We start from the raw sequence: 14104 nt of genomic DNA on the forward strand, positions 1-14104 counted from the left end.
CAGTTCAGTGAGAGTCAATAACTGAAAGCTGCAGCCGAAGAATTTCAGGCTAGAGAGAAGGCACAACAATTTTATTGGTAAAAGGATTAGCTGCTGAAACAAATGAGCAAAGTTCTCCATCTCTTTATGTCTTCCAATCAACACTAGGCAACTTTCTAGAAAACATGCTGTGGGGAAACAGCTTTGTGCCTGGGTAGCTGGGCTAAGTATAATGGCTTGTGCTGCAGAGGGGACAGACTGCATGGCTAAGGATATCTTCTGATGCCATGAATCCATGAATTGTAAGGCCTTATCCTGCAAACACTCTCGGCACACATGTTTAATAATATGCATTTGAAACCTCATATTAACTTTATTTCCTCTCTCTTATGGAGAGGATTTATAAAGTCTGTGTCAGATGATATATCCAAAGTTTGGGCTGCAAATCAATGTATGAAGACTAAAGATTATAAATACAGCAGCCGAAATTAAATTAAACCTATGTCCACATTCAGGCAGATGAATATTTGGCTTGTTAGCAGAAACACTGGGGCTGTGTCTACATTGGCACCCTTTTCCAGAAAAGGGATGCTAATGAGACACTTCGGAATTGCAAATGCCGCAGGGACTTAAATTTTCCCTGCAGCATTTGCATGAACATGGCTGCTGCTTTTTTCCGGCTTGGGGCTTTGCCGGAAAAAAGCACCAGTCTAGACAGGGATCTTTCGGAAAATAAAGCCTTTTCCGGAAAATCCCTTATTCCTGATTTTAAGAGGAATAAGGGATCTTCCAGAAAAGGCTTTATTTTCTGAAAGATCCCTGTCTAGAATGGAGCTTTTTTCCGGCAAAGCCCCAAGCCGGAAAAAAGCGGCAGCCATGTTCATGCACATGCCGCGGGGAAAATTTAAGTCCCTGCGGCATTTGCAATTCCGACTGGTCTCATTAGCATCCCTTTTCCGGAAAAGGGTGCCAATGTAGACACAGCCTGGGTGTTGAGAACTGAATCCCATTGTTACAGGCAAAGTAATGTAACTCAAGCCAGGTATTGAGAGAAATAAATACGGCCTTCAGATCTAACTCGTATGTGGAGTTTATGGAATAGCTAGACTCAACGTTTACCCAAAACTGCAGAGTCCAGCATGTTTTCCACCAGGGACAGAGTCTGGGCAGAATTGAGGTGTGGAAAGGATTAAAACCCTTTTTGAAATGTCTCCAATTCCCCTTCTCCCCCTGACAGGCTGCAGAACACCTATGTCTGTCTCCTGCTCAGCCCTCGGCCTGCAGAGCCAGGGACAGGAAATAGCCATGGTGGAGCCAGTGAACTTTGAGGAGGTGGCTGTGTATTTCTCTGAGGAGGAATGGGCTCTGCTGGACACGGGCCAGAGAGCCCTCTACAGGGATGTGATGCAGGAGAATTACGAGGCTGTGAGCTGGCTCGGTGAGGATTCCTATCCCCTTGTGTAACAGAAGCTGGGTGGGCTCTGGAGCAGCTGGGTTGGGTTTGGTTCAGGGTCCCTCATTGCCCGAACCCCCAATATCAGCAGTATCTGTCCCAGTAATCCTGGCTGCTGTGTGAGAGGAGGTTCAGTGACATAATAGCGGTTCTGCTCTTCCCACAGCCAAGCTCTCATTGTGGTTCCCACCATCTTGTCCATGTTGTGCCTTGGCCGGAGTGTCAGTGGAAGGGCCCAGGCAGGAACAGCAGGGACCAGAGTTGTGAGGCTGGGTGCAGCTGTTCTTAGCGTCTGCAGGATCTCCTTGTGCTATTGTACTGAGTCTCTGGAAGGAAGGTGCCAACTCAGAGTCCTTCCCTGCCTCTGGTAGATTCTGTGCAAGCCAGAGGGGCACCAAATGGCAGGCCCAATTGGCCACAAGAGGAGGGCTGCTGTTGCTGACAAGACTGAAACAAGACTGCAGAAGGGGAGCTGAGCTGCAGGAGCATCTACAAGGAGCAGAGAAGCAGCCCATCCTGTCTCCACCTTGGCTGGCCAAGGAACAGGCCGGCACTGCCCTGGCTGTCTGCAGGACTGACAGTTGTTGTGGGAAGCTGACAGTGCCCACCCTGGCACAGTCAGTCAGGATCAGGAGTGCAGACCATAGGCAGTACCTGAAGTGGCCAGCCAAGGATTCATTTTCCTAATCAGACAATTCCCCTGCCTCCTTCTGGCTCAAGTAGAGCACCTGAGCCCAAGAGCAGGGCAAGTCCAGCCCCCAGCCAAGAGCTTTGTGGACAGAGCCCATAGGGCTCTAGAGCTCTGCTGGATCCTTTCCCTCCCAGCCCTAGTGACCTCACATGTGGCAGCTCAAATATGAGTCCTGGCTAGAGGTGTCTATCAGTCCTGAAAATCCTAGAGCTCTCCCCTTATGAGCAGTGTGTTCCTGTCCTGCCCAAGTATAGAACAGGCCCTAAGGGAGACTGAGTTGTATCCTGGAGAGTGCAGCAGAGCGCTCAGTTTCCCATGGGAGTCAACTGGGCTATTCCCAATATGGTGGTGGGGCGGAGGGAGGATGGAATTAGTGTGTCCTGGGATCTTGTAGCAGCCAGAGACCAGTCTCTGGAAGGTGGGGAAGGAGCCTCTCTGGGTAGGAGACTCAGATCCTGGCTTTGGAAGCAGGAATGGCACAGACCTTAATGAACAAGATCAGCACTTGGTTAATTGCTCCCTGAATAGGATTTCCAGTCTCCAAAGCTCATGTGCTCTTCTGGGTGGAGCAAAGGGAAGAGCTGCAGATCCTGGATCTCCAAGGCTGTGAGGAAGGGGAGATCATCAGTGACACCCACACAGGTGAGAAATCAGCTAAATTGACTCAAACCAATGGCTGTGTTCTCATAGCAGATGTTGGTTGTGTGTTTTCATCAAGTCTGACTGGCCCTTCAGCCTGTCTTCAACTCCAAGCTCAGAGTGCCGGATGGGAAAAGAGTAATGGGGGAGCAGAGTGAACTCAGCTCATGATTATTGTATCTTTCCAGCCATTCTTTGGCTTTGTCCCCATTTTCTATTCACAATTCAGAATTTTTATTTCAGCTCAGCACAGGGAATGACTCCTGTGTGGTTTCTCTGTCTATCCCAGCAGGTGATGGGATGCTGAATGAGAACAGTGAGAGGAATCTTCAGCAGGAAGGACCTGAGCGAATGGCTCCATGTTGGGTGTTAGTGGAAAGATATGAAGGGCATGTTTCTCAGAGTCCTGAGCAAGGAGAGACTCGTGAGAGTCAGCATAGTCTACAAAGGCAGCAGGGAAACCATCCAGAAGCAGGACAGGATAAATCCAGTCAGAGGAGCAGAAGGTTGAAAACAATCACAGAAACTGTTCAAAAGGAAATCCCCCATCAACATTCACCTTGTGCTTGCAGTGACTGTGTAACTCCTATTAAACATGAAAGAGCCCAAACAGGAGAGAAACCCTACAGCTACTCTGACTGTGGGAAAAGCTTCAGTCACAAGTCACACCTTGTTATCCATAGGAGAGTCCACACAGGAGAGAAACTCTTCAGCTGCTCTGACTGTGGGAAAAGGTTCAGTCACAGGTCAACCCTTGCCAAGCATAGGAGAGCCCACACAGGAGAGAAACCCTTCAGCTGCTCTGACTGTGGGAAAAGCTTCAGTCAGCGGTCATACCTTGTTACCCATAGGAGAGCCCACACAGGAGAGAAACTTTTCAGCTGCTCTGACTGTGGGAAAAGCTTCAGTGACATTTCAACCCTTGTTATCCATAGGAGAGCCCACACAGGGGAGAAACCTTTCAGCTGCTCTGATTATGGGAAAAGATTCAGTGACCGGTCACAGCTTGTTATCCATAGGAGAGTTCACACGGGAGAGAAACCCTTCAGCTGTTCTGACTGTGGGAAAAGCTTCAGTCAGACCAATACCCTTGTTAGACATAGGAAAACCCATACGGAAGAAGCTATTCAACTGCTCTCACTGTAGGAAATGTTGCAGTCAGAGGTCACATCTAGTTATCAATGAGAACTCTCACAGGAGTGAAATCATTTAACTGCTCTGACTTTGGGATATGCTATAGTGATAGTTCAAGCCTTGTATATAGTTGAACCCACATAGGTGAGAAACCCTATAGTAGTGGTGAGCAAAATGTTCTCAGTTGGCAGAATTCAGCCTTCCTAAAACTTTGATCCTGTCCACAAGGCAGTGCCAGGCCCCACCTCCAAATGAGCATGTGCTGAGGGGGAAGGAGCTTAGCCCCACCCCTCTTCGTGCTTTGTAGCCACTAGAGAGGAGGCAGCACTAGGTTGAGTCTTTGCCACAGAACCTGAGGCCAGCACTAGAGGCACTGCTGCCACTGCACTGCTGGCCTCTAGGGCCACATGGCCATGTCAGGGCTGCCTCTGGGGCTGGTCCTGGGCTGCATGGCTGCAACAGCAACACCTCCAGCCATGGAGTGAATGGGTGCAGTAGTGGTGCCTCTGGTGTCCGGGGCTGGTCCTAGTCTGTGTGGCTGCTGCTGCAGCAGTAGAGCCTCCCTCCAGTGTGACAAGGACAGTGTGACTGGAGATGTTGCTTCAAGGGGGCCCAAAGCCAGGTAATATTTGCTGTCCTTCCCAGACACTCCCTCCCAATCTCCTCAATTCCCTTCCCCCCCAGCAGCCAGCACCCCCAGCTTGCACTGACACCCTCCTTTTTTCTTGCATCCTCTCTCTTGGCCACACACTGCACCTTCCCCCAGGACAGACTCCTGCCTATTTCTGCATCACAGATCCTTCTTCAAGAACCCAACCCTTTCTTGAGGCCCCTGTCACGTTATTGAATTTTAAGGTGAGCAAACTCACCTTAAGATCATTGCTGTGCTCACGGGAAACTGTTTGCCCCAAATTTGGTACAAAGTGGGCCATGCGAGGTGTCAAATGAAAGCTGATATTGTGCTGATTCTATGTGTGGTATTCATGTACTTGTTTGGAGTTTGTATCAGAGTTATGACTATGGGCTCTGCTGATGTTGTGTATGGACTGCCTGTCATGAGGAAGGAATGTCCAATGAGTTACTATGCTAATGCGTATGGCTCCAAGGACAATGGGTCTCAGGGTGGCCAATACACAGCTGAGGAATGTGTGTGGAAAGCTGCAAAGCAGCCAGGGCACAATGGCTGCTGGCATATGAAACAGGTCACTTGACCATGTGACTAGCTCTAGCTTGGGAGACACCAGAAATGAATATCAAATGCTATGAGGGGGGCTCCATCTTGTCTTCCGTCTTGCTACTTATCCTAGATGCAGCCTTGCTAAGGACAGAGACATGGGAAGGATTGCTGACCCATCCTGACATAGGATGTACGCCAAATACTTATGCTAGTAGTTTGTAACATCTCCACTAAGATACTGCATCAAGAACTTGCTGATTGATGTATATAATGTATTCTCCTTAACAGCCCTACTCTCAACCTTTTCTTTCTTTTATTAATAATCCTTTAGATTCTAAAGGATTGGTCCACTGTGATCTTGTGGGTAAGATCTGAAGTATAAATTGACCAGGGATTCATGGCTGGTTCTTTGGAACTGGGTGGATCTGTTCTGGGTTGGAGAGATTGGGCTCTATAACCCCTCACCTGTGTGTAAGCCCAGGGCTGATTGTGGCATAGGAAGAGCTGGGATATTGGAGGGGTTTTGCTCATGAGGCTTCCTGCAGGCTGGATTGGCAGCTGAAGTGCTCAGTGTGACTGGTTTGTGGCCTATTTTGGAAAGGTCTCCAGTCAAGGGCTGTCAGCAGTCCTGGTTTTGAGCAATTTGCCCTGAGTGGATTCCCTCAGCTGTGCTCAGGCCCGGCCCTGCCCAGCTAATCACAGCCCTGCCCTCTGCAAACCTTCTGTAGATTACTGTTGCTAATGGAAACTCACTGTTAATGACACAATTACTCAAGCCATTTTTCTAGGGCTGCATCTGGGCAGTTGCATTTAAATTATTAAAGAGATTAAACCTTTTAACCTTCTCATGTTAGTTGATCAAACTTTATTTTAAATTAAGTAAAATATTTATTTCCAATACATACTGTGGAGGTAGGCCTCACTAGCCTGGACAAAGACTGAACCATACGCAGTGCATCCTGCGTCAGAAGCGAGCTTCCTAAGCAAGTTGAGCAAGAAACCACAATGCTGTTAAACAAACAAACAAAAATTGCACTGCTTGAAATTTGTTATCAGGTCAAGCAGAGATTACCATTTAAGGATAAAGTGCCTTCCTTCCTCTTTTCTCTTTAAATTTCCACTGTGACTTTGTAAGAAGGTATAAATATCTCAGGCATTTGAGTGTGAGGAAGGGGCTTGTATTGGTAAGGGGTGACTCCCTGCCATCTGTGACAACCCCCCCCCCCCCAAAGCTGGATTATTAAGGTGGTTTTGTCTGTCTTGAACCCTAAAGGTAGCGTGTGTTTCTTCCACGATAGCTGGGAGCAGCTGAAGCCAAGAGCCGTGTTTTGTGTCAACAATCTCTGAGGTGGCATAAAATCCCCTCTCCAGTTTCTAACCCTGAAATATTGTCTTTATAATGTCATTCCCGGCCTCTTGATACAGTTTTTAAACTCAACTGCAGAGCTATGTCTACACTGGCGGGTTCTTGTGCAAGAATCCGCAGAGCGTCCACGCTGCCCGCTTGCTCTTGCGCAAAAAGATTTACAGTGCGGCATGGTAAGAGAGGGCTTATAGTGCAAGAGCTATGCTCTTTTTTTAACAGGTGTAAGCCCTCTTGCACAGGGGCTCTTGCACAAGAGGGCAGGGTGGATGCTCGGCAGGGGTTTCTTGTGCAAGAAAGCCCTATGGCTAAAATGGCCATTGGAAAGTTCTTGCACAAGAGAGCATCCACACCGCCATGGATGCACTTGCACAAAAGCACAGCTCACACATGGCAGTGTGGACGTGTTCTTGTGCAAAACTTCTTGCACAAGAACCCAAAAGTGTAGACATAGCCCAGATGTTTGCTTACCAGAGTGTAGCCAGACAGGAACCCCCCTTGTAACATCCATTTTTGCTTGCCTGGAGCATACAGGGCACACAGAGCAAAAGGCCCAGGCTGTGTGACCGTGAATGGCTGTAAACAGAGATATGCCAATTGCTGACCAAGAGGCTGCCAAGGAGTGCCCTTGACTTAACCCATATTGATACGAACACACAGCCGTCCGCAGGGGGAGTAATCTCTCGCCCAGTAAAAAATGTCTGGTACTCACAATCTCTCTTGCAAGTGTAAATTAACTTGAAACTTGCTTGTAAGAACTGGTGCCACAAAACGGACCAGTAGAATTTGGCCTCTTAGATAAGAAAGAGGATACGGACCCCCAGGGGTATAAAGATGGGTCCAGCAGCACATTTACTTGGAGAGTGTCAATCTACCATCTATCTGCTGGTCGGGTTAGATGTTTGATCTTCCAAGGTGATTGAGAGACCAGCCCTGGCCTGACACGCTGGAGTCGAGAGGCACAGAAGGGGGTAAAAATTGTACCTGGATGTGGTCCTTTGCCTTAAGTGTACACATAAACTTAGAGCTCTTTAAAAATTAAGCTGTCACTTGGTACCATTAATTCTATTTTCTATCTTTATTTTCTTTGTAACCATTTTTAAAATCTGTATTTGCTAACAGTTAAAGAGAGCAATAGCCATTGAACCATATGCTTTTATAAGTCTTTTTAATAAACCAGTAACTGTTTAAGATTTTAACCTGACTCCTTCAGTTGCTGTAACAGAACCAAGCACAATTTAAAAGAACTTCAGCCGGTCATAAGGGACAGGTATAGGAAGAGCTTGGGCATTTGGATCTGTGTCACTCTCAGGTGACAGGTCCGTTGAGGCACCTCTCAGTCTTTCCCAGGCTGCCCTCTGCGAAGGAATCCTGTGTTCTAGCAGCTAAAATCTGAGGTGTAATAAGCTCTTCCTATAAATAAGGGGCATCTGTTGGCCTGCTGGCTACCCTCTGCGACGGGACCCTGGTCCTAGCAGTAAAGACACGGACGTTAAACCTTTTCTCGGAAACACACACACACACGCTGCCCTGACCGTCGGCTGACACAGAGATGCCAAACTAGACTAAGCCATCTCGATAAAGGCTTCTGCCAAAGCCAGGGATTGAACCAGGACCTTTTAAAACTTCAGTCTAACACTCTCTCAACTGAACTACTTTGGCAAGTGTCTGCAGCTTTCTAAGGCTGATGCTTCTCTCAGGCACATTTTTCTGTGGCAGTATACAAGAGAGATGCTGCTCTCTGTGGCCCTGCAAGGCAAAATGAGTTTTGCCTGCCCCCCTTAGCCTGACTTGCACTTGGCCCCATTCCTGCTGCTTTTCTCAGGGTGTTCCAGTGGCTACCAATGGGCAGAGTGAGTTTCATAATGTGCACCACTAGTGAGGTTGTTTGCGCTTGTGCAGATGTGGGCTACTGTGGTACCCACCAGTTACTCACAAAGAGCTTAGCTAAATATAGTTTTATAATTTGATAGAAGAAAAAATTCTGAAACAAGGGATAGTTAACAAGGTACATGACTTCATATGTTTAGTATGAAATCAAATAAAAAGAACATTAACTCTGCAACACATTCCATACCTATTTGGTATCTTACAGGGACTGTTCCTTTGAGCCATAAAACAAAATTGTCCAGCTTCTTGAGTTAGCAAACAAGCTATGATGATTCATATTGCTACATGAAATGAAATTGTTGTTACACTTTATGATGGAAATTAAATATTCTGTTATTTAATGGGCTCAGTTCGGAGTCCTGTTTGGGTACATCTACATTTGCTCCCTAGTTCGGACTAGAGATGCAAATGTAGGTGACCAAAATTGCTAATGAAGTGGAGATAAATATCCCCTGCTTCATTAGCAAGATCTCGCCTGGCTCGCTAGTCCAAATCACAGCTGATTTGAACCAGTAAGTGTGTGCCTGGACACGGTAGTTCAAACCAAAGCCCTTGGTTCGAATTAATGTTACTCCTCATTTTTTGAGTCCAAGGTGGTGTCCTGGACCATAAACCAGAACAGCCCTGTCCAGGGAAGGCACCATGGCTTAGCTGGTTAAAGCACCTGCCTTGTGAACAAGATATCTAGGATGCAACTCTCAGTGGTACCTTGTTGTAGTCTTTGTTCATATTTTGCTAAGTCCTTCTGAAACACAGAAGAGATCTCTCCTGGCCACCCATAGAACTGCTGGTTCAGGAAAAGGCTGATTGGGGAGGAATGTTGGGAAGAAGGAAACCACAAGCCTGGAGTGGTTGCAGAGGCCACTGTGACTGGCAAGGCAGTGGGAGAGTTTGAACTCCCTGGATTTCCTACTGGAGCTCTGCTTAAAGCTGCAGGATCTGACTCCAGAGGCTGCTCTTAAATACAACAGAGTTTGAGCTGCTTGTAGCTCTGCCTTTGGGACAGGGAGTTTGTACTAGAAAGAGGTAGGCTGGGTGACTAAGAACAAGAGGCTGGGCATTCCCATCATTGAAGGGTTGTCAGATCATCATGAGAACATTGCCCGGTATGCCACTTAAAAGATGGGGCGGCAGGGAAGAGTAGGAATGAGACTGGCAAGGGGCTGAAGCAGCAGGGTTTGCGTGACCGGGCCAGCTGTGCAGGGAGCAGGAATGTCTCTGCCTTGTTCTCACAACTATTCTAGAGGACACTTGGGGGACGTTCAACTCACCAAGATCCAGCCAGGGGAGCAGACAGTGGAATCTCTCTTTAAAGGGCCCGAAGGCTCCTCCACATCAATACGGGCCCTGCTGAGCCTGCCTGAGAAACGTTCCTTGCTTTAGGGCTGTCCTGTGTAGGGCTTCATCAGCCCAGGGAGCAAAGGGCAGGTGGCATCCCCAACGATGCACAGGGGCAGGTCCACGTCTCCGGCCCTGAGAGTGCGGTCGGGGGAAAGAGCTGGGAGGCACCTTCTGGTAGAACCTGGAGCTGCAAAATACGCCGTCATCACGCGCCTTCTCTGAGAATGGACCCATGTCCTGAAGGGGACAGAAAGTGGCCTGAGAAGAGCTAGTGTAGCTGAGCAAGCAGTGCAGGTGCTTGTCTCCCTGGTGATCTAGTGGCTGGGATTCAGCACGGTCACTGCTGTGGCCTGGGTTCGATTCCCAGTCAGGTAAACCAGCCTTGTCATGAAACCTGCCTGGTCTTTGCCCTTCTCTATCACAGGGTGTGCCAGTGGGTTGAGGGAAGGAAGGTGGAGGTGCTGGGGTGCCAGAGGCAGGCTCTGGCTGGGAGACCTGCCAAGCACAATTCTCAGGCAGCTCCTTCCCTGCATGGGCAGCACAGATTGTATTCCTTGGTGAATAAGAGCTTGTTGGGATGTGCCAGGGCTTCAGCTGTGAAAAACAGAGGGCCCTGCAGCTCCTTCTCTCAGCTGTGTGTGGGGGGCAGGGGAAGCAGGGAATCTGCCTGAGGCTTCTTCGGTGGCTTCATGGGCTGGATCCAGTCCACTGGCCTATATTGCCCAGGCCTGGCTTAGAGGGAACCTTGGATGTGGGGGAGGGACGCTGTAGAAAGGCCAGTCTTGCCTTCCTGGGCAGGGCATGATGATGTCTATTTTGTGCAGCACGGCTGCCAAACATCCCAGATAGAGAATCACAGGCCAGAGAGGTCTGTATCCAGCAGCCAAAGTAGCTCAGTTGGCAGAGTATTATACTGAAGATCTAAAGGTCCCTGATTCAATCCCAGGCTTTAGCATGTGACAACATAGGGCAGGAACATATCTGCTGAGCTGGTATTATTCCTGTGTTTGATCCTTACCTTGCTGGTTATGGCCACAGCTTGGCCAAGTCAAGACCATCTGATTAGCCCTGTCCCTGACTTCTTCCTGTGAGTTGTTGCCTCCTTGATTAATGCCCACCCACTGCTGGCCCTAGATATAGAACAGTGGCTATGGGGATGTGTTTGGATAATCTCATGTGATCTTATCTGGGGCCTATAAACTAAGCAGGAGGGACAGGGCAATTTTTCTCCTTCTTCTGCAGAGAGGGAGCCAGCTCATTCCCGTGAGGCTGCATACAAATGGAGCATGGTCTGGAGAGGTGAAGCAGCTGAATGGAAAAAGCAAGGACAGTAGAGTACCAGCTACCAGCTGAGAACCTCAAGCACAGCACAGTGTGTTGTTCCCATAGAGTAAGGGGCAGGGTTCAGGAGTTTGAATTCTATAAGCTGAGTTCAAATCTCAGTGGGCCCTACTGGGGAAATGTTGGTTTGTATAAATCCTTGAATACTGATCTTCTTGCCTCTCTCACTCAGTTCTACTTTGTGCTTCTTCACTTTCTCAATGTAAGGACTTTGGAGAAAATTCTCAAACATCTGCTCCAGTTGCGCAATGGATCAGCACACAGTACTTATAAGGCAGTGTGCACAGGAGACATGCTGAGGCTGTGAATTCTAACGTCACCCAGAGCAGTGGTTTTCAGTCCCTACTGGGCTGTCCCCTTCCAGTGAGCCTTGTGGGAGCTGGGATTCCAGCTCAGAGGAGATTCAGTCTAAATTCCCCCTTCACAGATTATGGCCTCATCAGAGTGAATGCTGGGTGGCCAGGATCTAAGGCCAAGTGGCCCAGAAAGAGTTGGACCTTGGTCCTTCTTGCTTCCAGGGTCTTGTTGCCCATCTTCCCCCCGCCCCGCCCCAACCAATCAGCAGCTGTTGTCCCTTTCAGCCATTTGGTCAGCTCAGGCATGGAGGCAGGAAATGGGGCAAAGGAGCCAAACAAGCTGAGGGAGGCGGGAAATTCTGATCTCTGCATCTCCCCTATGTGAGGGTTTGTCTACTCGTCATTCCTCTTTTGAGAGACAAATGCAAATTCAGCTGAGTGAAATTGCAAATTAAATGGGGATTTGCATTATCACGTCTGGCCGCTATTTCAAAATGCGCTATTTAGAAAGAACAGGCGCTGTCTAGACGCAGTTATTTCAAAAGAAAACCCTTCTTTCAAAAGTACCCTTACTCCTTATAAAATGCGGTTTAAGGGTTATTTCTGAAGAAGGGTTTTCTCCCGAAATAAGCGTATCTCAACAGCATTTTGTATTTCAAAATACTTTATTTTGAAATACAAAACGCTGTTGATACGCTTATTTCATATTTAATACCATATTTTCAAAATAAAGTATTTTCAAATAGCACTGGTGTGTGAATATGCAAGTGAAGTGCAGCATATTTAAATCCCTCTTTCATTTTCAATTTCATGTGTCTACATTCACATCCCTGGCAGGTTCTCTGGGCGCTGACAGCCCCAGGGTATCACAAGGGCGTGTGGTGCTGGCTCTCCTGTCCCAGCAATTGCAGTCAGAGCCCTGCCTTGCCAGTGCCAGGCACAGCAGCCTCTGCACCCTCTCCAGGCTTGTGGTTTCCTTCTTCCCAATGCGCCTCCCCAGTCAGCCTTTTCCTGAACCATCAGTTTCATGGGTGGCCAGGGGAGGCCTCTTCTGTGTCCCAGAAGGATGCAGGAAAATATGAGCAAAAGCTACAGCAAGGTATCACTAGGATTTAAACCCAGGATCTCCTGCTTACAAGGTAAGTGCTTTAGCCAGCTAAGCCACGGTGCCCTGTCTGGCAATACCTCCAATACAGATACCCTTCTTGGCTATATTCCAAATATCAAGCTTTTCCAGGATATCTTTTGTATCTGTGAAAAACTCTGCCGTGTCCATTGAATGGGTCAACTTTTTGAGATCAGTTTCCAAAACAGTGGGCGTGTCCTTTCGGAAGGCCTGTATTCCTCATTTTATTAGGAATAAGGCTCTTCCCAAAGAGAAGATTTTCCCCACATTTGGGCCCGTGTAGATGGGCCAAATGTCAGAAAATCATCTTCTGGAAAAAAAAAAAAAAGTGTGTCCAAAACTGTTCTAATTTATGGTCCCAGACAACACCTTTCAATTCCAAAGTGCAGCCATTCCCCATCAGTCTGGGAGGGGTCTCAAGGCCTGTGCAGCCCAAGAAATGTGATTGGTAGCTCGTACCCACAATCTTTTTGTCAATTGCAGTGCAACCTAAGGATAACTTGCTAAGCACACACTACAGTCTGCCGCTCTACCAGCTGAGCTATCGAAGGTGCCTGAGTGTCACTGGTTTGTCCATGTTGGCCCATCTACAAGTGTCAGGGCAATTGCTCCCCCAGGTGGATGGCATCGCAGGCGAGGGGCAGAAGAACCCAGGAGCACAGGGGTGCTTCCCATGCAGAAGGACCCCTGAGCTAGATCCATTCATGTTACAGAAAAAGTAAAATAGTTGGCTGCTTCTCTTGTGTTTCAATTTCTCTTGGGGTGCAGGAGGAGCAGATCCACAAAAAACCAAACAGTTTGAGTGAATTTTGGGCCAGCCTCTCACTTGTGCTGCTCGCTCTCCCAGACAGATCCCAAGCCAGTAGCTCCACACCCAATGGATGGGTTAGCAGAGGCCAGGGGGCAATAGGCAGAGCCTGGCAGGTGCTGGGACCAGATCTGAGGGCATCAGGGGAAGGAGCAAGAAACACAAACTCAGCCCCCTGCATCTCTAGCTAGGCTGGTAGGTTTCATGGCCCCAGCTCATCTGAGCCAGCCGGATGAGAGACCGAACGCCAGTGGGCACCAGACACCCAGCAGAAAGCACAAAAATCTCTTCTCACCAGCCTGAGAACAAGAAATCTAAAGCAGGAGGGTTTTTCAACAACCAGCCTAGGAAAATCCCACTGACAGTTGAACTCAGGTTGCAAAGTTCAGAGCCCTGAGTGCTGCCCCTTGCAGCATGGGACAAACAGCTGATGTTTTTGGTGGGCACCTGGGACTCTCAGCTCTCAGGCTGCCTCTGCTCTCCTGGTTCCCTCCAGCTGCCCTATCCCAGCTGCTTGTTTATTTTTTGTTTTTACTTAAATACGAGCTCTAGTAGAAGCCGTGTGACACTCTCCCCTCCCCCATCACGGCATGGACAGGTCGCCACCTCCAACCAGACTCTGAAATGGCCCCCTGCATTTCCCCAGCCCCATGGGGCTGAGAGCAAAGAGATCCAAGGCCAGGCTGGAGCCAGGGGAAGCAGGAAGAATGCCAGTCTACACAGACCCTCTTTGCGCAAAAGCCTCTTGTGCAAAAACAGACCCCAACTAATTATGCAAATGAGCATGGCAATATGCTAATCAGTACTTCATTTGTATGAACTTTTGCAGAAGAGAGATGCAGTATGGAGATAGCCTAGGTGGTAGA

The 14104-nt window shown here is 48.4% G+C and overlaps 2 protein-coding genes across 7 annotated transcripts in view; one reads left to right on the plus strand and one right to left on the minus strand.

Annotated features, from left to right (window-relative positions):
• Nucleotides 1-7635, plus strand: part of LOC142821616 (uncharacterized) — a 14230-nt gene extending 6595 nt beyond the window's left edge. For 4 of the 5 annotated variants that reach the window (XM_075913155.1, XM_075913157.1, XM_075913158.1 and 1 more), the window contains 3 exons: nt 1217-1417; nt 2652-2765; nt 3052-7635. In XM_075913155.1, the coding sequence (XP_075769270.1) occupies nt 1217-1417; nt 2652-2765; nt 3052-3908 (1172 nt within the window). In that variant the 3' untranslated portion in view covers nt 3909-7635. The remainder of the gene's footprint in view (nt 1-1216; nt 1418-2651; nt 2766-3051) is intronic. The other variant, XM_075913156.1, reaches the window with a different exon arrangement.
• Nucleotides 1-14104, minus strand: part of LOC142821626 (zinc finger protein RFP-like) — a 394289-nt gene that overhangs the window by 99570 nt on the left and 280615 nt on the right. The window lies entirely within an intron of this gene.

This window comes from Pelodiscus sinensis, chromosome 31 (assembly GCF_049634645.1).
Source record: "Pelodiscus sinensis isolate JC-2024 chromosome 31, ASM4963464v1, whole genome shotgun sequence".
NCBI classification, from domain to species: Eukaryota; Metazoa; Chordata; order Testudines; family Trionychidae; genus Pelodiscus; species Pelodiscus sinensis.